Source organism: Onychomys torridus, chromosome 9 (assembly GCF_903995425.1).
Source record: "Onychomys torridus chromosome 9, mOncTor1.1, whole genome shotgun sequence".
In the NCBI taxonomy this organism is placed as follows: domain Eukaryota; kingdom Metazoa; phylum Chordata; class Mammalia; order Rodentia; family Cricetidae; genus Onychomys; species Onychomys torridus.
Genome location: NC_050451.1, coordinates 55,917,350 through 55,941,771, shown reverse-complemented (window position 1 = coordinate 55,941,771; position 24,422 = coordinate 55,917,350). Strand labels below are relative to the sequence as shown.

The 24,422-nt window shown below is 42.7% G+C and overlaps 1 protein-coding gene across 1 annotated transcript in view; it reads right to left on the bottom strand.

Moving 5' to 3' along the window:
• Ebf2 (EBF transcription factor 2) overlaps positions 1 to 24,422 on the bottom strand; it is a 197,322-nt gene that overhangs the window by 52,567 nt on the left and 120,333 nt on the right. Inside the window, exon 7 of the mRNA XM_036199283.1 lies at positions 4,360 to 4,441. Coding sequence (XP_036055176.1) covers positions 4,360 to 4,441 — 82 coding nt within the window. The remainder of the gene's footprint in view (positions 1 to 4,359; positions 4,442 to 24,422) is intronic.

The following is a 24,422-nucleotide window of genomic DNA, read 5'->3' as shown; positions in this document are numbered from 1 at the left end:
TTGTCTGAAGTGAAGATACTGAGGAGGGGTCTCTTTTCATCCCTTCAGATCTGAGTTTTGTGTTGGGAGTTAGTGGATATCCATGCAATGTTTTAAGAGATCACTTGTCATTAGAGCTGAGAGAGGATTGGCCTAGGAAAAAGAGGAGGGACCCATCACAGGACAGAGAGATGGGTTTGCCAGTCAGGAGGAGGAGCGACATTTTACCAATGAAAGAGGAGGAAATGAACCAGGGGTATATGCTGAGCCCTGCTTGAACATACACTTATTAGTCATTGAAGAGAAGAAGCCCAGGACAGTTAAAACTTTATCTATAGACCCAAAGAGGATGAAGTCTAGGGATGTGGAGTCAGAAGTCACCTGGAAACAGATGGCATTTACAGCCAAGAGAATGTCTAGGAGATTGGGGCAGGCCTTGTGCAGACAGAGTGCTGTAATCAGGGGCTAATTTACACTGAAGATGCTGTGTGGTACTAGATGAATTCCATTTCTTTAGATCAGGAGCCTGTGGAAACCTGGGACCTGTACTGGGGAATCTCTGAATTATCAAGAACTTTATGTAAATGTAGTTTCATGTTTGCACAAAGGCTACAGCCTTTACCAGATTCCCAAAGGGATTGGAGACAAGAAAGGGTTAAGACCCATATATTTCCATAGATAATTGTCATCAATTAATTACATATCCTACGGTACTTAGGATTTAAACAGAACTGAAGAAGAGATGGGGTCAGTCACAGAAATACGTTTCATGTAATGATCTCGTCTTACGCATTGGTTTTCAGAGGAAGGGGAGAAAAGAATCTAGGATCTACCAATGACAAGAGAGGAAGAAGTATTTAGCTAGTTCATGGTTTTGTTAGAAATGCATGTGTTATGTTCAAATCTACACAAAAGCATCCTTCAATCAAATATGTATCTGATCACTAGCAGAAGTTACTTTACTATGAGGCAAAGGACGACCATCCTTGTCACTCTGTATCATGCACGCAGTCCAGTGCTTTCTCTGGAGATCACTCTCCCAATACCATCCTACTACTGTCTCTAGCTTTCTGTCACGTTGCAAATTTGATCACATTTCTCGTGACAGCACATAGGCAAGCCTTTCTTCATTAAAAACCTCCCCCACATAAAAGAGCCGTTATTGACCGTTATTTTCTTCATGGAATCTGAGTAGATTCTAAAATTGCCCAGTCACACATCTAATGAGGTCCCAGTATCTCAGATACATAATGAATTCTTGCAACTCAACAATAAAAAGAAAAAGTCCCAGTTTCAAAGTGAGCAAGGACTTAACTGGGCATCTTCCAAAGGAGATAAACAAGCGAGTGCTAAGTACATGTCAAGGTGTTTGCATCACTTTCTTCCATCATGAGGGACTGGCAGATTGAAACAGCAATGAATTACCATCCTAGTGCTGTGGGCGGAGTCATTTAAAGATAAAACTGAGGTCTGGAGAGATGGCTTGACAGTTTAGAGCACATGCTACTCTTGCAGAGGACCTGGTTCAGTTCCCAGCACCCACGTTGGGTGGCTCACAAACTGTTACTCCAGCTCCAGGTGATCCAACAACCTCTTCTGGCCTTGGCGTTCACAGCACTTACATTCACACATACAATTATGAACAAAATAAATCTTTTAAAAAATAAATAAAACCGTGAGGAATTAGAGAAACTGGTGTCTTCACACATGACTGGTAGGGATCCAAACTGGTGCAGCCACTGTGAAGAAGAATTTGGCAGTTTCTCAAAAAGTTAAAGATAGAGTTACCCTGTGATCCAGAAATGCTACTCCTAGCTCTGTCCCCAAGAGAACTGAAAGCATATGTTCCCAAAACAACTCAATATCACAGAAACGTTAACGGCATAAAAACACAAATGTCAGTTAACTAAATAATGGGTAAGCAAAATACTGTCTATGCAGACAGTAGAATAGTATTCAGCTATAAAAAAGAGTGAGGTATTGCTGCCTTGTGAACCTTGAAAACACTTTGCTATGTGAAAGATGCCTGAAATATTCAGAGACTTGATTTAAATGAAATTTCCAGGACAGACCCATAAAGGCAAAAAGTAGATTCGTGGTTGCAGGTAACTGAGAAGAAATGGGAATTAGGAAGCATTTACAAAGTGACAAGAATGTTCTAGCGTCAGTTGTGATAGTCACCGATAATCAGGCAACAATCACAACACTGTCAATGTGTTAAGGCCGCGGGCACGCACACCTGAAAGTACATAGGATAGAGATGTGCAGGGTACATGTACTTCACCTCAAAGTCAAAAGCTGGAACAAAATTGACAAGGGATGTTAGGTTGGCCCTGGAAATAACAAGATCCTGGAATTCATAAGCTTTTTTGTAGACTGCTTGTCGATGAAGAAGTTGAACTAGGCTCACATGGGCTGAGGCTTCCTGGTGACTCTGATATCAGCAATATTAACTCGAAGCCAGCCAAGCAAAGGACAAAGTAACCCTAACCCTCACTTATCAGAGACCTGAAGAATCAAATGATGCTGGTGTGAGTTTGTCTCACAAATATATTTTTTAAATGGGGGGGGGGTGAGGGGGAGTAAAAAGCCAGGGCATTCCAGTGGACACATCACATTTCTTAGAGCCTCTTCAAATTAAAAGCCATGCCAAGTGCCGTAGAGTGAAATACCCTAAGCCAAGCTGCCTGCCTCTTTCCTTAGGCTTTGCTCCTAGGGGCAATTTGAGATTCTGGTAATATTCACTTTTCTTTAGCAAAAAATATATATAACAATGTAGTAATATTTGGAACCCTGGGTGCAATAAATTTCTGTTGTGTGGGACCTTCTTGTAGATTCCCAAGAAGACTGACTGCATTTGTTTCTATTTAACTCTATTTGTTTTCTTATGAACCAGCAGAAGAATCTGAGTGAGGAAGTGGAGAGCAGCGTTTCAAAGGGAGCTTGATGATAGCATTAAATCCTAAATTATAACCCAAAAGAAATGTGTTGGCCACAGCAAGATCACTGGATGCCATGATGATGTGGTTTGGGAAACAGTAAATGCAAGATTGTTTTCAAAGCAGTTTGCACTGGCCTCATGAGTGCCCATCATGCCTACTAATTCTTTCTCTCTTCTGTTTTCTCTCCCTTTCTCTCTCCTCTCTCCCCTCCTTTCTCTCTTGCTTGCTATCTTCTCTTTTCAGCAACCCCCAAGGCAGGCAAGCACCTTACCCCTGAGCTACACCCCGGGGCCCCTATTAGTTCTTTCAGAAGCTCTGTTCCCAAGCACCCTGTTGACATTTGGCTTTGCCATAGACACTCTCCAGCAGACAGGCAGGAACAGACACACAGCTCCTGGAGTCTGGCACAGAAAAAATGATTGCCCATTTCAAGACCACAGCAAAACACAAACCCAGCAGCTTGGACACCCATGACCTAGGAGGCCTGTCACCAACCCTCCTAGTTCTAACATCTTTCTAGGAGTGAGGTCAAGTTGCCTCACCTTCTAGAAACTTCCCTCACTTGAGGCATGAGGGAAGCCAGCCCCGTTTTTCACCTTGTTGAGCCTTGAGCTTCTATGCCATGGTTTTATACATTTTTTTCATTCTCTATGGGGAACAGAGCTCCACATACTCAAGTCAGGCATGGATGGCAGAAGAATCATTTGTTGAGTTAAATGAAGTCCTTCAGATCATCAGGAAGGGAGTCAGCAGCTGTCCTTACTCCCAACTCCAACCCAACACTTCGCTCTAACTCTGTTTATTAGCCATCTCCACAGCCCATCCATGGCAGGGGTGATGAAATCAGTGGCAGATTTCACTGTCAGGCAGCTGGGTCACTGTCCCCTGGGTCTTGTTGTCATGTTACGGTCTTAAAGTGACCATGGCTGCTTGGGTTGCTAACCTTCCAACAAGCTAAGAGACCACCGAATAGTTAACCAGTGAAAAAGGTAGACCCGGGCTGTTGCTTACAGAAAACGCACAAAGATGCAGCGTTGAAAACTCCCAAGGTGGCTGAGTATCAAGAACACGGCCCCTGCTGCGGGCAGCTGTGAGTGTAAGGGGCAGCCTGAGGGCTGGAAAACAAATCTCCATCCCAGGCTGGTGCCTCTCCCAAGAGGCTTTGCCAGTAGAGGCTGAAAACCTAAACACTACAAAATGAAAAAGGCCTTTATCATGGTAGAGGGAGATTATCATCACTGCTTCTTTTGTATGGCTAGCACCATCAGTGAGGAATGGATTTGAGGAGAAAGAGAGGGAGAGAGCGAAAGGGAGAGAGGGAAGGGAGGGAGAGAGAGAGAGAGAGAGAGAGAGAGAGAGAGAGAGAGAGAGAGAGAGAGAGAGAAAGGGAGAGAGACAGGGTGACTTATTTAATAGGTGTGATCCTGGTGCCCCTTACCTGGAACCTTCTCATGTCCCTTGGGTTTCCTGCTGTTTTCAAACAATTCTGATTGCACTTCAGGAAAAATTTTAAAAAGAATCTGTGAAGAGAAAGCAATGTGTTACTTTTTTTTCAGTAAACATTTTTTAACCAGAGACTCTATCTGTGTTCTATTAGATTTGATTTGAGGAAGAAAAAAAAAATAGGCGATTGTGTTTCAGGTCTGGGGAATTTCAAGCAGCCGTGTCTGGGGGAGGAACACTGCTGACCCTCTGCAATTTGCAAATTTGGATGTTTTCAATGGCAAGCTCAGAGCCCCTCTCTCCATCACGGTGGGGGATTGTTAAGTGATTCACAATCTGGGCTCCAGTCTGCACACCCACCGCCTGAAATCTGTATAGCCTTCAGTCTGCAAAAGAGGGCTCAGAATGCAGCAGTGACCTCTACTGTACAGAAAGTATTGCTCCCAGGTAAAAAATGACAGGACACAGCCCAGAACTCAGGACTCCTCAGGTCTGGGCCTTCCACCCAATACCATCATGCTCACATCCGAAGGTGGTCTCAGAGTTTCCCACAACAACATGTGCAAAAATCATAAAATAGCATATAATTATCTAAAGCTCAAGTCCACTGGGCAAGGATACCCCAAGCATTTATGATTAATAGCAAATAGGAATGACCTCTCAGTCCCTCTGGAGACAGTCCAGAGAAACACAAATCACAATCCGTAGTTATTGTTTGTAAGACATGATTTTTCTTTTTCAAAGCCCATATTTCCTTCAATGGTCTGTGTCCTTTCAAAACTGGGCATCTCGAATCTGACAGTTGCACCAGCCAAGAAAAAAAATGACAAAAAGAACCTTTGCAACAATTTGCCTCATTCTTATTTTAAAATTTTGTTTCAAAATACAATAAGTTTTTCATTTATTTCACTTGCAGAGTCTGTTTCCTTAAAAAAAAGAAGAAGAAGAAGAAGAAGAAAGAAAGAAAGGAAGGAAGGAAAAGAAAAAAAAATTCCAGCTTTTGCAGTGTTGAAGTCCCAGGTGAGCTAGGCCTATTTCCCTTTCTGTTACTATGACAACGAAATTTTACCGCAGTCCCAAGGTCCCTTCAGAACTCTCGCATCTACGCCTTGAATTAGAACTTTAAAGGAAAAGATATACATTTTCCTCAGGATTTACCAACAAAAAATAAGTAGAAATCAACCAGTCTTAGGAAAATTCTATTTTAAAAGCACCGGTTGGTAAGATGATCTCGACATGACCTTCTGCATGTTTTTGTTTTTGTTTTCTTACAACAAGCACACAAAAGAATTGGAAAGCACTCTAATTAACTCTATGTTTCACGAAAAAATAAACCGAGAAGATGCCAGTAAGCAGTAACAAATGGAGGGGAAGGATTGGTCTGTCTTGTTCATGAGACTCTTAAATATTTGTTTGCTGAAAAACATTTGGCAACACACTCTCCAACCCTATCTGTGAATAAGGTTGGGTGCAAATTTGGAAATGACAGTTAAATATTTTTCCATTATTTAACATCTGGTTTGGGTTTGTCTCTGGGGCCATCTTATATGGGGGGTACGCGGGAGGTCAGGCCATGGAGGTGTGGGAGTCTTGATCAAAATTCTCCAAAAGGACCAAGGGCAAAGTAAACAGTGTGCAAGCACTGTGCACAGTATAGCACACTTACAATCTGCCACAGCTTTCAAAAGTGCAGGGAGTGCCTGTGTGTGCTAACTTGGGTGGGCTAAGAAGGAGAAAGGCTTTTGTTTAAGTCAGGGCTGGATAGAAGAAGCATCTTCCTTCTGGATGGAGAGATGGGTCTGCATTTGCACCCTCATCAGCACGACCACTTGCAAACCCTTAAACTGCTCTAAGATCTACTACAAACTTGGCTTGCTCGATGGAGCCTCTTTCCAAATGAGAGCCCCCACCCAGCACACACCTGCCCGGGCCATTTATCTCTTTTCCCCCACGCCAAAGCCAGCTTGAGTGCATCTTCTCATTTGCTCCTTGATTTTTTCTGAAGTTTTGCTTTTCAACAACTGGCCTCCAGATAATGCATTCTGTGTGCCCTGCGTGCACTTCCCTTCTCCTCCCCCACTCCTGTTCCAAAAAAAAAAAGGATCTGGTGAAAGCATTAATGTTCACCGAGCCATTACTTCGAGCACGGTGTGGTAGGTGGGAAAGTGTGAAAGAGATAAATGTTTACATAAAATCCAATTGATTTAGGGAAATATGCAGCCTGGTGAAAGGCTTTATTCATTTTAAATTAGGACCCTAAACAGTTCTTTGGATGGGAAACCCCCAATTTTGAATCTCTTGCTTGTCCTGGGGCTGAGTTTGCAGCCTATGCAGCAGACTCCTGCATACCAAGGATTTAGCATTTGGCTCACAAAAGGGGAAAGAAGCAGTGGAGAAGAGGAGTAGGGGGAGAGAGGGAAGATGGAGGGATGCTGCATTATTAAATATGTAACTGCTAGAATAGATGGTAACATTAGTAATAAGTACTGCTGTGGATGTTTTTAAGTGTGAATTTAAAAGTTAATTAGAAGAAATTCTAGAGTTTACAGACATTGTCAGATCTCAAAGCTCAATATTTTACTGATGTCTTCTGCCACACACACACCTTTCCCAACTGCTTGGTACAAAACTCTTTACTATCCATATCATATATTAGCCACAGAGAAAGTTGCAAGGAACAAATTCTCTCAGAATCCCTTGGGTCTTGATTCCTCCAAAACCAGAGGTGCCTGGAGAATGTCAACCCTCTCTATTCAGAAACAGAAAACCCCAAAGAATTCCAAGATTCAGATCAAATGTGCCGATTCTCCTTAGAATGGGGGTGATTTCCACTTTTCCCAAACAAGAGTGATGATGTGAATATTGTAACCACTTAGTGTGCTGCAGTTCGCCAGTCTTCTGACTGCATTCCTAACGAGTGAGACCAAACAACAGTCGGGTAGCCTTGCTTTGGGATGAGGAGGGATGGGGATGTTGAGTCAACAACTGGACTGCAGACCCCGGCATTCCAGCCGGATTCCTGGGTCCCTGAAGCAGTATCATGTCCCACAAAGCTTTGCTTCACTCTAACAAATACCCACTGAAAATGAACTAGCCTTGGCCATGTGACCAAACTATTCCCCTTCTCAAAGCCTTAGTCTCCCCAACTATTAAAGGAACCATTTAACTGTATTAATCTGGAGTTCATTGCAACATCAATGTTCTATGATTGGGAAAAATAAATAAAAGGCAGAAGTTAAGAGCCTTCCAGAAAGAACTACTTTGGGGCAAAGAACCTACTGATGACCAGAGGAAAAAAGAAAAGAAGGAAAATAGTCAATAAAGTCCACATATAGGGCAAGGTGCACCCCTCTGCCCCATAAGATCTCTTTCCGTCTTCCTAAGGAAAGGGAGAGTGACTGGAGAAGATCAGAGCTCAGAGCCCTCTCTAAACCTGCCCCCTTCTGTATGATGAATGGCTAAAGGATTGGGGTACACCAAAGCAGAAGAGGAGATTAATTGTTGTGTCTCTAGGCTGGTTCTCCCCTTATCCTACAGAATACATTCTAAAACTCTCAAGAGATGCCTAAAACCACTAGTAATACCAAACCCTGTGCATTCTCTGGATCCTCATATACATGTCACAGTTTAATTTATAAATTTGGCACAGTAGGAAATTAGCAATTCCTAATTCATAAAATGCAACAACTATAACAATGTGCTGTAATGAAATTTTAAAGCCATGAGTTTTGTTCATGTCTAGAATTTCCCATGTCATGATTTTAGGGCAGAGTTGACTGAAACCTGGAAAAGTGAGGCCATAGAGAAATAGATACGATATTGTGTACTTGGTACACAGAGCATCATCTAAGTCTTAGAACAGTCCTTCCAGTGAAGAGCCATCTCATGAATGGGGGAAAAGGCCTCAAGAATTTGAGAAAAGTATCAGGGACCAGACAGGGGACACAAAATTGGAACCTGGATCTTTGTGGCAACTAGCGCCATCTGGTGCTCTCTGTCCCCACACCATGGCGATGGCTATGCCATCACCTGAGTATACTTTAAAAACACGGAAGTATGCATCTCCAAGGGTCTGTAGCATGATATGCAAATTACATCTCAGTAAACCTGCAAAGCATATTTTCCTGTAAGGCAGTCTAAATGAGAAAAGAACAACAACAGAAGAAGAAGAAGAAGAAGAAGAAGAAGAAGAGAGAAGAGGAGGAGGAGGAGGAGGAGGAGGAGGAGGAGGAGGAGGAGGAGGAGGAAGAAGAAGAAGAAGAAGAAGAAGAAGAAGAAGAAGAAGAAGAAGAAGAAGAAGAAGAAGAAGAAGAAGAAGAAATAAATAGGGTAATGAGGAGGGAGGGAATCTCCCTTCTTGAAGAGCAAATATACCCAAGAAGAAAACATTAGGTCAAAGACAGTCACTAAGGAAAACACACTTGACATTGAAAACCTCTTCATGACTCGTATGACCAATGTGTTTCAAGTGTGCTCTGGATGTCATAAAAGGTCACACATACAGTGGGAAAGGTCTTGACTTTTCAAAGCACTCAGCCAAACCATTCAGATGTGCTTCCCCCAGCATTTCAAATGACTCTAGAAGTGTCTAGATAGGGGTCTGAATAAGATCAAAGCATATGCCATGGTATCCAAGAACTCCGTCCTTCCCTTCCAATCTCTGGGACACGGGGATAATTGAGCATTGTTCAAGAACACAAAGGAACTCTCCAACAGTCCAGACTTGTCCTAACCATCTTGAATAGAAACTGAAGTTCAAACTAACCATACAACAGAGGTCAAAGCTAGTGTTCAAAGGTAGAGGCAGATGCACCAGAAAAATTACAGGAAGGACAACTATTGGACATTTTCCCCAGACTCTAGAATTTTGACTACATATTTGAAAGGTCACTGCCACTGTCCTGCCTCTCAGACTTTCTGGAAGAGACTGCTCAGTGTATCTCCTATAAGACCTAATCCTTTTAAAAAATTTTTAATATCAAACCTTGTCAGTTCATAGAAAGATTCAAGAAACTATACAGAGATGCACATTGAAGAGATGTACACTAGTAACAGCTACAATTACAAGGAATTATACTCTATGTAAAATGACTCCCTCTGAAGCTTCGTTTCTGACCCCTTCAACAAGAACATTTAATTTCTAGATTAGAAAGAGCTTCTGTCATAACATAACCATGTCTCACACAGCACAGACAAGATGATACCACACATTCTGTAAAGGCCAAGAACAATGGTGCTGTGTCTGCCACGATGGCCACATAAGCAGGCCGACTCTCTAAGCTGAGCCAAACATCTGGTTACTATATCCTCACAGGTCATGTAGGTACATAAAGATAGCTGTCTATTGATCTTTTAGGAAGACACCTTTTATCTGGATTAGATATCAAAACTTTTTTAAAAGCCCAATAAATTAAAAGGCAGTTGGCTTTCATTGCTCATGCATGATTCAAAAATGACAATAGCCTTTTTCCCTGAAAGCACTCTTAAAGGATTCTGGCTACTAAATGTATGGATGTCTTCATTGGAAAAGGAATAGGCAGATATGCTCTTCTCCTAGGATTTTTCCAGATGGCCTCATCCTTCAGGGATCTGGCAAACCAATCTCTAGTACCAAGGTGAGAAGTTGTGCTGGATAGACACATGGACAGGTCCACTGCTTCATCTTGAGAACACCCTCAAGATAGCTGACCCTGCTTTGAGTGGTGAGAAAGCCTTCGTGGGGTTGGCTCCCACTTGTGACTATTGACAAACACCAGGATTTTCTCTTTAATTTAGATCTTTGTTGTCTTTTCTGGGCCTTCCAGCAACAAAAAGAATAGTTTCTTCCAGGAAAAAAAGCCTCCAGAAGGCTCCAAATTCAAGCATCATCAGACTCAGTCTTGGCCTGAAGATGAAGCAACCTCTACAAGCCCGATCCCTAAGGAGTCCACCCAGTGCCCTGAAGATGTAAGGACCCAGTGACAGCTCTGACAAATGTCAGGATAGACTGATAGGCCAAATTCCCAGTGGTCTCTTGTTACCTCCCCAAACAAATTGTGGATGGAGCATGGGAGAGGTTGGTATTTGAGGTTGAAGTGACTAGCATGAAGGCCCATCTCAATACCCGTGGGTGGGGAGTGGTTAGTGAGGAGTGGTTAGACCCATTTTCTGTAAGCTGATGTTCTATCTTTCCCATTTACTTAAGAAAAAGAAATTTAAACTGTAAACATAATACATGAACAGAGGGAAAAATCTCTGTTCTACTCAGACATTCCTAAGAACGAAACATATTATTGTTAACACTAACTTATCTGGATTGTTTCAGTGAAAGGCTACCAGGATTTGAATTTTTAAGCTTACAGGGTATAGCATTTTTGATACAAGGTTTCACTATGTAGCTCTAGCTGGCCTGAAACTCACTTCCTAAATTAGGCTGGCCTCAAACTCATGGAGATCCACCTGCCTCTGCTTCCCAAGTGCTGATTAAAGGTGTGCATCATCACACCAAGCCTACAGAAACACACACACACACACTATATATATATATATATATATATATATACATACATGTAATTTTTGTTTTTTGAGACAGAGTTTCTCTGTGTAACAGCCCTAGGTGTCCTGGAACTCACTCTGTAGATCAGGTTGGCCTCATACTCACAGAGATCCACCTACTTCTGCCTTCCAAATGCTGGGATTAATAGTGTTCACCATCACACCTGGCATTTGGGGCGGGGGGGATCAGAAATATTTTTAAGCAACAATTTTTCTTGATTTCAACTACACCCAAGCTCCCTAAGCCCTTTTGACTCAAAGTCTGTGGTGACAGTATAATAAAGTCCTACACTCTTTAGCTCCTGTTACATTATTTGCCATGCATGGTTTCATTAAACCCTCACAACTTAGAGTAGGCATATTAATGTCCCAGTTCTTCGGAGAAGCTAAAACGTTCTAAAAAATTATCAGATTAATTATCCAGGGTGAAAAAGTCCACAGAAGAGTGGGGTAGGAGGCCAAGCTCCAGTTTGTCTGACACTTAGCAAACTGTCACTCCACAGGGAGTTTGTCTAAGCTCCCAACACATTGGCAAGCAGCTCTTTGCTTTTGGGACACATGCCCCCTTGGTCTCCATTGGGACCGTCATGTCACGTTCTTCTGGAAATGAGTGTGGAGTCATTCTTCTCTTTGCAAAACCAAATAAGCACATGAACAATGACAACAACAACAAGTGCTAATTGCTCCTATCAGGGTCTGGAGAGCTCTGAAAACCCAGTGGTGACATGGGAGTGTGTAGAAGAAAATAGCAACTCCATCAGACCCTTAGAAGACATCTCAAGAATTCAAATGGCTTAAGTAAGCACCACCCCAAGAGTGGCAGGGCCCTAGAGAGAAATCAGAAAGCTGCTCAACTGGATGAGGAATCTTCAGACCATTTGTTCACCGCATTCTAAGAAGGAAGAAGACAGAGAAGAGCGGCACGTGAGACGCTGAATGCAATCTTAGAAAAACACTTTCTGAGAATTAAGTCTCTCAAGCTAAACTGGAAAGACTTTTAAGTAATTAAGAGAGAGGAGGATTTCCTACAGTAGAGATTTTTAAATAGACCAAACAGCGAATTCCTTCGACAGCTGATAACTCCCATGTCACGTGTAGCAGCTAAAGGGAAGCCCCTACTGAACCACTGTCATGTGACTTCACAGCCACTGTGAACAGCATTGTGATTATTGTTGCTTAATATTTATTATGAAATTAGGGACTGCCCAAAGCTGGTATTAGTTTATCCATGCAAAAAATGCCTGGCATGTAGTAAGTTAGAGTCCTTTGCTAGGCACATTTCTACTCCCCTCCTGTGTATTACACCTCCACACCCACTATATTTTGGGGGAAGCAAATGTGTGGGCTCAGAAGTCAAAAACAATGTTTGCTTTAATCACTTCCCACCTTATATTTTGAGACAGGGTCTCTCCTTGGAATGGTAGTCTCCACTTAGGTGCAGCTGACATGTCTCTAAGCCCTAGGGATTCTCCTGTCACCACCTCCCCAGCACTATATCACATGCATGTGCCAGCACACATTAGGACAATCCTCAGGTGTCATTGCATACATGCATTACACACATGTGCCAGCACACCTAGATCTTTATATGGGTTCTGAAGTTCAAGTTTAAGTCCTCAGCATTGCAAACAAGCACTTTACCAGCTAAGCCATCTCCCTATGGTTCTTCTACTCTATTTGAAAACAAAACTACTCCACAGGGAGTTGGCACAAACCTAGATTGCATTCTCCCAGGACAGGGTATCCTTCCAATACTACTATGTACTCTCCACTCAAATTTCCCTTAATTGTTGGGGGACATATTAAAGGGGGAGACCTAATTAGTCCAGCCCAACAAGATTTCAGGAGAAAAACTACAGAAGATGGCTGTGCATAGTCCTCAACACTGCAGTAAACCGGCCAGTAAAATATTTCAGGGTACATATCCAACACGCTGGCTTCTAGCTGGCAACAGGCCCTTGGATTCATTTTCTATTCCTTTCCTGCTCCAGTGACAAGCTCCTGGAAGAGGCATTTCAGATTGGCAGTAGATCTCTGCTCCTCAACATGGTGCCTTCTGGGTAGGCTCTGTTGTATTCATTTAGGCACTGGGAGGCAGGACTTCCCCACTGTGTAAATCTGACTCTGTATCAATAGACTTTATCTCAAAGCCATTTCCCAATTCCTTGTGAAGGGTTTCCCACAGCCCCAGCAGCAAGCAATTGACTGCAAAAAGTCACTAAGCTGGAAAGGCAGGACAAACACCTCTATTCATTCTCCTCTTACTCCTAACCAGAAACACTCTTTGGTTGCTCGAGAGCAGGCTTCTACATAGAATTCATTTTTTATGCCATATTCAGCCTCATTCCGCCCCCCCCCCCACATTCCATTATTCGGCACCACGGGAGAAAATATCTCCAAGGAAAAGTCTCTCGATTGCACTCAGATCAAAATCCAACACCATTAATGAAAATGATTACAGAACTCTTTGGGCTTGAATTGGAAAGGAAACCAACACTAAAAGTGAGTTTGTCATTTTAATTGTCTCCAAAGATGTCTTGGGGGGGGGGGGCTCTTGGCAACATAATTAGATCTTTTATCGTTTTTTTTTTTCCAGTGCTGGGAATCAAACTCTGGACCTTGTGACTGCTATCCAAGCATTCTACATTGAGTTACATCCCAGTTCCTTTAATTTTCAAACCAGGTCTTTTTTTTTTTTTTTTTTTTTTTTTGGCTCTGTCCCTTTTTCTCCCTTCTCAGCCCCTAAAGAAAAAAGGACCCAATAAAACCAAATCACCTACACACATTTGCTTCACCAAAAAAAAAAAAAAAGAAAGAAAACTCTTTGTCTGAGACTTCAGAATGAGAATACAAATCTACTTTCTTTCCTAGTACAATGACTTCTTGGATGAAAGAGAGAAATGAAGTTATTAGCCAGTCATCGGCTTAATGGGTCCTCAGCCCCAGTCCCTGTCAATCCTGGCCTCCCCTCCCCTCCCCCTCTGGTTCTCTGCCCTCCCAGCGAAACTCATCTATGCTAGGCTGAGCAGTGAACACCAATTACACCAAGAGCCCTTTGCTGCTGCCTGGTCCGCTGGTTTTTACTGTTTTGCCAGATGGTTGAGGCCAATGTGTAAAACTCTCTACCCTACCATTAATTCATAACTCAGTAATAACTTTCCCACGACTCTGGGAAATTGAAATGAAGTGCAAATGTGAATATTTGGAAAGAGAATCAAGGTTGGACAACTATTTTACACCTGCCAGATTCAATACCACTGAGACCAAAAGATAGCCCTATTGCTTCAGACTGGAGTGTGACTCTCCCTAAACCAAAGACAGACAAGTAAACGTGCACCACTGGAGAAAAGTGAGGAAAAAAGCTGGGTGGGTGCATGCCTCTTGGAATCACTTTCCTCTCCTGCCTTCAGTTTCTACCGATTGCACCTATGCATTCATTCACCAGTGACCTTGACCATCTATGTAACATTAGACTCTTATGACAGATTCACAGATTAGTGGATACGAGTGCATTCTCTTGCTAAGACAGGACACCATCCAATGTTTGTTAGCATCATTAAACTAAAACTGACTTTTCACCTGCTCCCATACCATATGCAGCTGCAAATTTTTAAATTAAACTATGAAGCCATGCATAAATTTACATATATTACAGACTAGCCTCTCCATTTAACATGCAAATGTACTCCAATGTTTCAGAACACCTTCTGTCGCTAATTAATTTGCTGAATTATAATTAGACTAATCCTGCATAATTAATAAGCACAGATTTTTTTTTAATTTGTAAGCAGCTTGAGGAGATCATTCACTTCCTTCTATAAACTGCTAAGTAAGTGTTAAAAAAAAATCTGGAAAGAACATGTGTGAAAAGGTATGTTTGATGTCGCATACAAACTCAAACTAGCATGGAAGATACAGAAGTCAGTATTGATAATGGTACATTGAAGCTAGCACTCAAACAATCAAAAAAAATTACACCCAGAGGATGAGGACTGAGTCTCCCTTTGTCTCCTTGTATATAGTGTTTTATTCTTTGCCGTCTATCCGTCGGATCTTCCAAGATCACAGAGGCGGGGAAGGATTAAAGTAACCGTATGTTGTATTAGATGAGATAATGATATTAACACTCTACTGTATATCAAAACACTCTGTGCATGCTGGGGGCTTAGAAGCCTCTTTGATGGTATTTGGAATCATTTTCATTTTGGCTGCCAAAACACCCGAGATCCGTCTAGTGGAAACAATTAAGTTCCATTAGTACTGTATCCATTTGGTGATGGCTACAATGTAGGGTCCCTCCTCAATGTGGGAGAGCGGAGTCTGGAAAAGAAAATCCAAAACTATGCATCTGTGCACTTGAACATGTGAACCTGCTCAGTTTTATGACAAAGCAGGAAACTTAATCTTCCCGTCGTGGTCGTCCCCCCCCCCCCACCCCACCCCCACCCCACCCCCACCCCACCCCCGCCATCCCCGTTAGAAGCCAAGTTCAGGAAAGCTCCAGGACTAGAGAGAGAATATGTGAAAACACTTGATGCAAAGACAGGATCATGGAAGGCCAAGGCAGGCTGGACCCGTAGTCAGGCAACTTGAAAGAAGACTAGAGACAGCATGAGGAATGCAAGGTTGCTGAGGACAGGTGAAGAAAACTTCAGAAACTAGAACTTCAGTTTTTCCACGCAGTGAAACAGTAACACCAGTAACCACCGAAGGACTACCTAGCCTAAAGCACTGAGCGGGTTTAGCCAGTACACCTGGCTCTCTTGAACTCCAGATCTCCCTGGCTCAGCCTCCCGAGTGCTGGCACTACCCCTGGCTTATTCAGTACTGGGGATCATCCATGCTAGGATCCAAGCTAGAGCTTCATGCTAAGTGAATGCCAACTAAGCTACATATCCAGCCTGAAATACATATATATAATTAATATGTGTGATTATATATTATATATGATATTATATGATGATAAATAATACTATATGCATATAAATAATATATTATAACATAATACATCTTACTATATATGTATAAATAATATATAACATATAATATATAATGATATATTATATATATTATTTTATGTCATTATACTTAATAACATTTATATGTATAACGTATAATAACATATTACAAAACATAAATATATAATAACATAAATATAAAATCTTCAACAGAATTATCTTAAGGATAGGCAACAATCTTCCCAAAGTCATTACTACACAACATACACCCTCCTACTGCCAAGAAACCCACAATAATTCTTCTCTTTTTGGACAAAAGTAAGAGATGAATTATCTTGTTGAGTTGAGAAGAAAGAAGAGAAAATGAGTAGCCGATCCTTTGCTTGGCCAAAGCAGAGAGTGAATGCCAGGTCCATTCTCACGGGCCAACTCCATCTTCATGAAGGCCATTTATTCCAGAGACCTCCTGTCCTGTCTAGAAGGAGAGGTCCTCTCTCACCAAGTCATCCACCTCATGGGGCTCTTGCAGAAACTAACAAGTACAAAAAAAAGTTGGGGAGCCTTGGGAAAGGCTGTAACCACTTTTGCAAGCTACGGACCTTATTGCTGGGTGACTGGGAAATGCACAGTGCATGGAGAAGTTCTCTAAGTCAGGGCTCGGCCTTGTGGACAGTCCTCCTCTCAAGAGATGAAATGACTCAGAAAAATGCTCCTAAAACCTAAACAAATGTGTGGGAGGAGAGTGAATGTGCCTTTAGAGGTTCCCTGAAGAAGTACCAGTGTAACCGTGCAAATAGGAGACAAAAAAATTATTGCTTTAAGAAAAACCGAGATTCATGAAAACGCATCGGAGTGTCCAGGGCTTCCTGTGCAGTCTCATGTGTGGTGTGCTCGCCATTTTGAAACACGGGAGTCTGGTTTCTCTCCAGGTGAGACCATGAGTGTGACTGTTTTTCCAGAAGCAGAGAAACGTGTACTGGTTAAACTCACAGGGTAAAATGGAGGGCCTCCGGGCTTCCTCCCATGGAGTGCTGGCCTGAGTACTCCCTGGACTTGTTGGAGCTGAACTGAGAATTGAGAAGAGCCACAGGGCTCAACGCCCACCTATGAATGGGCAAGAGATTTTGTTTACAGAATTTTTTTCTTCTATGTCCAATCAATTTTAAATTATATACTTACAGGAGAGTGTTAAGAGGAAGCAGTTTTGGGTATGCGGAGTTAGTTTGTGAGTCATTCCTGGGAACTTGTTAGTGAGAATGAGAAACTGAAACTGTGTGGCAGTTTAATGCCCAGCTGTAAAATGGTTGGGGAAAGCCATCACTTTGGCTAGTGTGCTTTACCCTAACTTAGTTCCTAAGAACTTCTCCAATTTTAATTTTTGGCAGGAGGGATTTCCTTTCCTGAACATGGCTCCTATATTTATTTATCTTTACAACTCACTTGTCTCCCACCCCCACTTTGCCCAGTTCCCAAATTCAGGACAACGGACATAGTAGGTTTTTAAAGTGTTCCCTAAAGTTGATGAGGAAAGAGGGGAGCTGAAGAGGGCGGTGAGGACAGCCGTTATCAATTAGGAGCCTGACACTGCCTCCACTCCAGCCACAAAGGCCAACATCCGCAGTCAGTGTAACCTTCATGCCAGAAAGGGAAAGAGAGAGAATGTGTGCCCTGACAGGTAGCAGGTGGTACATATGGAATTATCATTGGCTATTAACACCGGGTTGGGTATCACATTAACCACCTTCAGACTGCATTTGCCAACCCACATAAAAATAGAAGACCAGGTATTTCAATACTCTGTGGCTCCCTTAGCAAAACAGATTTTCTATTACTTAGAGGTAACTGGCTTTCACTTAAAAAAAAAAAATCTTAACTTTTTTTAAGAGGAACTAAACCTAGATGATATAAAAGTATAACTGGGACAAAAATCAGGTCAAGAATTTGATACAAAAAGCATCCAGATGCAGCTAATAATATTCTAGAGTACCGAGAGTTTAAGAGACAGTGATCATATTTGTCTAACCTGACTCCAGACCCCACAGCCTGCATGAGATTAGAGGAATCATACATTTATTTTCCAATTTGTTGTACAAACTTTGCCGGCTCTCAGAACCTCTATTCACTCGGTAGGAATTACCAGCTTTGGGAAGGTTTCCAAAGCTTAGTACCAAAGCCAGAAACTTCTTTGACATGCCATGAGAATGTTTTCCCTGGCCCGTCCTTTGTTTTTTACATGCTCTTTAGTAAGCATGAGAAGAAACGGGTGTCACTGTGACATTTCCATACTTGTGTTGTTAGGCTTGGTTCTTAGCTGCCCCTCACACCGTCTGTCCCTCTTCTCTCTCCCCTTTCCTCTCCTCTTTTCCTCCCTAAACAGCCTTTAGCTTCAGGTCATATGCTGTCCATCACCCTCCTGTTCTCTTTCTCCCTCTCATAGTCCACTTTCTACTGTGTGTGTGCACGTGTGTGTGTGTGAGAGAGAGAGAGAGAGAGAGAGAGAGAGAGAAAGAGAGAAAGAAAGAAAGAAAGAAAGAAAGAAAGAAAGAAAGAGAGAGAGAGAGAGAGAGAGAGAAAGAAAGGAAGGAAGGAAGAAAGAAAGAAAGAAAGAAAGAAAGAAAGAAAGAAAGAAAGAAAGAAAGAAAGAAAAAGTGTGTGTGCATGCACACATGCATGTGTGTGTTTAAAACAAGGTCTAGTGTAGCCCAAGCTGGTCCTGAACTCACTATGTAGTCAAAGATGAGGATGACCTTGAACTTCTGATCTACCTGTCTGTACCTCCCAAGTGCTGAGATCACAGCCATGCACCACCATGCTCAAGCTTTCTGAATGCCATCTGTGTAAGCACTCTACCATTAAGGTTCATCTCTGGCCATGTGTGCAGACAGTACATATGTATATGTATATTTCATGTTTTTCTATGATTTATAAGATAGCCCATGGTATCAATGTTGGGCATCTTGCTGAAACCATCAATAATTCAGTTTTCATTTCTGGAGGACTTTGATGTCTAGAATTGTTTCTTTCATTTTCTCTTCTAAAAACTGAAGCTGAGACAAAAAGTCCCAGGAGGAAATCAAAGCCGACATGAACCTGAGCACCCGGCGCACTGAGGCAGGCTCTAGACTACCTTCCTGGTAGATTTCTAGCCTTTCTTATCATATCGAATCACGCTGCCCTTCACGAATCTGCTGTTACTAGATCAAAGTGAATCTGGAGGCAGGCATAAAGTTCCTCACGTTGTTTGAGTCACAGAGGTCCAATTGAGCAAACTTATGAGACCCCCATAAACCAGCACCAATTTGCTTACCAAAAAAAAAAACCCAAAAAAAACAAACAAACAAACAAGCAAACCATGAGTTCACATCAGTGTTTCAAAACTCCCTCTGATCCTAGCCCAAACTCCAGTCTTCTAAATACCTAACGAGCTGATTTTGTTTGTTGTTTGTTTTCATAGTTATAAGCCTGGTTTTAGGTTTTACAATGTTTATAAATCCAGGCCACTTCTAATGATTCGAGTTCATTGTAGATACTTATTCCCGCCTTCCATGAAATGTGCCTGCTGCCTTGTAACGTGCTTCTGGAGAGCTCACTCACATACTTGTACATGCATTCACGATGACTCAGATGAAGAGGAAACCTTTGTTGAGAAAAACTATGGAAAATTAGATAGCAACTCACACCCTACACTTTAGTTCTAGAGCCCACTTACTTTGCCAGAATAAACATCACTATTGAACCAACGCACACAACCCTTATACACACGTACATACATATAGACACGTGCATTCATGCACACACACACACACACACACACACACACACACACACTATGAGAGATGGTAGCACAAAAAAATTAAAGTTACAACTATTCCTCAAAACTTAGTTGTTATTTTCATTATTCCTTGGTTTTCTCATATTCTCCTAGCTACTACTGACAAAGTTATTATGGGACCAGAGAGTCAACTCAGTTGTTAAAAATATTTGCTGTTCTTGCAAGAGAGCTGAGTTCAGTTCCAAGTACCAGCCTCAGGCAGCTTACAACACCCCCATCTGGCCTCCATGGGTACTTGCACTCACTTGCATGTTCGAGCATTCATGAATACACGCACACATGCACATGCATGCACACAGTCTTGCACATGAGTCTTTAAAAAAATTTTTTAAATAAAAAAGTACCCATAAACCAAAGAAATTATCTCAAAGTTTTCTGAAGTAAAGCAGACAATTAAATAAATGACCACATTTGTAATTAATATAGGAGGTGAGCTGAGGATGTAACTCAGTGGTAGAGCACTTGCCTAGCATGCTTGACGTCTTCAAGTAAACCCATCCCACCCCCATCACAAGCACACACAATATATGTGTGGACTGGACTGGATGACCCACTAGTCCTATAGGCAGTAGTCTGCAGGAGTGGTGGGCTGGTTTTATCCACAGGAACCTTCTGGGCCTGGGAGTTTGGAGTCCGTCTGTGCTTTATCCCTATGTGGTAAATTAAAAACAAAAACAAACAAACAAACCCTCCCCTTAGGGAGTCAGCAGCTGACCTGGAAGTGAAACATCCCAGCTCTGCAGTCTGCTTTCTCAAGAAGCAGCAAGTGAGGCCTGGAAGCATGGGAAACAGAAGCCACCACTCCCTTGGGAAGATGGACAAGACCCCGCCCAGCCACGCCGAGAGAAAAGCCACTCTCAACCAGTGTCCTCTGCTGACTCAGGACACCAGGGACCTGACACCAGGCTCTCCCTACACTCACTGTCAGAACTGCCACTCCTAGCAATGGCTCTGGCCCAACGCCAGGACGAGGAAGTCATCTTGTCCCATGCATGAGTCAGAGTGTATTGGCTGCTCCAAGTCCACCATTCCTTCTGCTAGAAGCAGCCTCGAAATCCGACAGTTAAAAACTCAGGACTCTCTTCTCCTTCTCCTTTTAGAATGAGCCCTAGCCCATCATGCCACAGTGATCAGAAGAAAAGCCACACCAGGGTGGCAGGAGGGCTCAGTGGGTAAGAACATTTGATAAGCTCATGATGATAAGAAACTGCTGCGTTCAAATCCCCGACACCCTGATGACAAGTGGGGCCCAGCTACATGTGCTTGCAATCCCAGCACTGGGGAGTTGAGACAAGCAGACCCTGGGAGCTTGCTGGCAGCCATCCTGACAGAAGCTGTGAGCTTCTGCTTCTGCAAGAGACCCAGTCTCAAGGGAATGAGGCAGAGAGCAGGAGAGGAAAAGACCCACCATCCTCCTCTGGGTGGATCCACATGTGCATAATTACTCACCCATTGCATACATCATACACAACATACAAAGATAGTCACACTACACAAACAGCTTGATGGCTATCCCATGTCTCCAGTTCTTTACAGTGCTTTAAAAATGTCATCACCCCCAGTAACATGCCTACTTCGGTGTATATAGATACCAAACTGATTTAAGAAGACTCTCCATTTTTATTAGCTAGGTTCCGAAGGTGAAGTAAGGAGACAGGGATCATTTTCAAATCAAGTTTGATAATCAAACTGAAAAGGCCAACGTGATGGTACTTCCCAGCAATCCTAGCACTCAGGAGGCTGAGGCAGGAGAATGGTAAGTTCAAAGCCCAGGCTTTGATGTATAGCAAGACCATGTCTCAACAATAATCATAATAATTCCAGCAAGTAACCCAGTGAGACCAGGGTCATTATCTCCCACAATGTATTCTTGTCATTATGTTTATAATTCTACTAGGAATAGATTCTAACATTTTGCCTGGCCAAGTCTGTGATATGTGATAGACTGAGCCATTTCAGAAAACAAAGCTAAGCCAGACTTCTAGAATGTGTGTGTGTGTGTGTGTGTGTGTGTGTGTGTGTGTGTGTGTATTAGTATGTATATGCATCTATTATGGGCAGTGTATGCATGTGTGTGTATGTACGTGTGTAAGCCTTGTGTGTTCTCATCTTATGTTCTGAGACAAGGTCTCACTAAATCTGGAGCTGACTAGACTGGCTGGCTGTAAGCACCAATAATCCTCTGGCCTCGGCCTCCCAGCTCTGGGATTACAGGTCTATGTTGCCCTGTTCAACTTTCTAAATGAATACTGGAATCCAGACTCGGGTCCTCATGTTTGTGTGACAAGCACTTGAATGGCTGGGCCATCTCCTCAGCCCTATAATATTTTAGTGCTGAGGTAGCTAAGAGGTTAATTTTGCTCTTAACTCCACTATCTTAGCCTGAGCCCAACGTTTATGTTTTTCCTAAGAAGATGAGTCATTGAAAAGAGACGGTACCAAACATGTCACCTACATGGCATATCAAATTAACTTCCAATGCTTCTGTTCAGATCGACAATGTAATGAAGGTGGCAGTGTGATCCGCAGGATAAAAATTGAGAGGAAGGGGGTGGTGTCCAATTATTGCCTCTATTCCCAACAATATTTTCACTTTTCTGTTTCTCACTAACCCACTCTCGCCCCTCTTGTGCATTCCCTCACATGTCTTCCCTGTAAAATTGGATAATACCTCAGAGGGATGCTAGGAGAATTACCTGGGAGCTTTGAGGAAGACTTAAAACACCTGAAAGAACTTTCTGGCAAAATAATCAGGGCTGTTAATGTTCCTAGCATGGTTTCAGCTCCACAGTAAATAACCACGACACAGTTCGAGAATTGTCTTTCTACTCAAAGTGATCCTCTCTCTAGAGCTTAGATGGGTGACCCTCCACCTAAAGGGCTCTGTTTATTTCCAAAGAATAAATTACACAGGAGGGGAGCACGTGGAGAGTAATTAAGTTGCAAGTTGAGGGGGGATCAATGCTTACACTTTAGGGGTTAACACAAAGCTGATTACATCAGGCATGAATCCGTGTTCCGTACTCAGCTGTAAAATAAATGGGAGTTCCGTGTTTGGAGTCTGAAACATCGCTCAAAACACTAAATCAATTTAACGTCAATAATTGCCAGATATGTGCTAGATTAAATGAAGCAATGCAGATAGCTTTGTTCACAAAGAAAACAGGGCCAACCGGCTTTCCTGAGCATAACTAATCCTCGAATCCTCTGCTTCACAACCAGACCTCTGAGCCTGAATTCTGACTCTTGCAGCATACGACTTGGCACAAGATGTTATAGGTCTAGCTGTTCCATGCCTCCAACACACACACACACACACACACACACACACACACACACACACACACACACACACACATGCTGAATATCAGAGCCGCAAGGTGACGCTTAAGCAACCAGCATTGAGTACAATTGTGCCCGCCGGGACTCCCAAACCCACCAGACACATGCAAAACAAGGGGCCTGCTCTGTAATGCAGAGCTCAGAATTTCCCAGACCCCTTTTAGAATGTTTGGAAACACCTGTCTGGGCCTTGGGGGGCCGATCTCTACAGCACTTTCAGACTGCTCTGTTCTCCCAGCTCTCCTATAGTCCTGTAACCCTGGTCATGTTCCTAGTGTTCTGATTATTGGATGGGGCCCTATATCTCAAAACGTGGGTCACATTTTCACCAAGGCCCCTGAGAATAGTTTCTTGTGTGGGAAATTCTGACATCTCTCTCCCCATCTCTTAACTCTCATCATTTTGAAAAGTTACCTTCGGGACAAATTTTATACCTAAACAGACCTGTAGATTGCAGAATTTCTCTTAGACTCTCATAACTGAAGAAAGGCACCCCCTCCAGAAACAAAAAATGTGTGCACAAAGTGAGCTAAGAGGTCATCAGAACGAGCTGTTGGGTGGAGACAAGTTTTTCACATCCTGGGTTTGACAGCAACCTGGAGTGTGTCTCCATGTGTCAGTAGGACAATGCAGCACCAGGAACTTTGCAGCAGGGGCAAGGGGGACCTCCCTGTTTGTCAGTCTTCCATGCCCTCATCCCCAAGTCAACCCACCCCATTATGTCACCCCCTCAGTTCCCTGAACTCATTTCTTCACTTGCCTTTTGACATGAGTCCATACACAGTGTGTATGTATGAGTGTTCATGTGAATGTGTGTGTTATGCAGCTGTGTGTGCCTGTTTGTATATGAATGTATATGTATAAGCACACATGTGTGCATGTGTCTATGTGCCTGTGTATATATGCACTCGTGTGTGTGTGTGCCTATATGTGCACTTGTGTGTGCATGTGTGACTATGCACATGTGTGTACATGCATGTGTGTACATGCCTATGTATATGCATGTGTGGACTACCTCCAAACACCCAGCAGCTCTTCAGGACATTAGCATCTTACAGCCAATCTCTAGAGAATGGAAACTTTTTTAAAAACCTGCACAGCTCATGTGGATGGTAAATTTTAAGGTTCAAGTGTGACTAGCCCTGTATTAGAGTTTGGAAGCCCAGGCTCTGTTTATAAATGGTCCTGAAATACAACTGATATGAGCAGGTATCAGTCAGTTCCTTGAAAGTTTCTCTTTGTTAACTTCAGTGTAGGCTCTGTACAACCTTTGTGCTCTCCTCTCTCTCTCTCTCTCTCTCTCTCTCTCTCTCTCTCTCTCTCTCTCTCTTCCTTCCTCCCTCCATCCCTTCCTCCCTCTCCCCCTCACTCTCTCTGATTTTAATGTCTCTT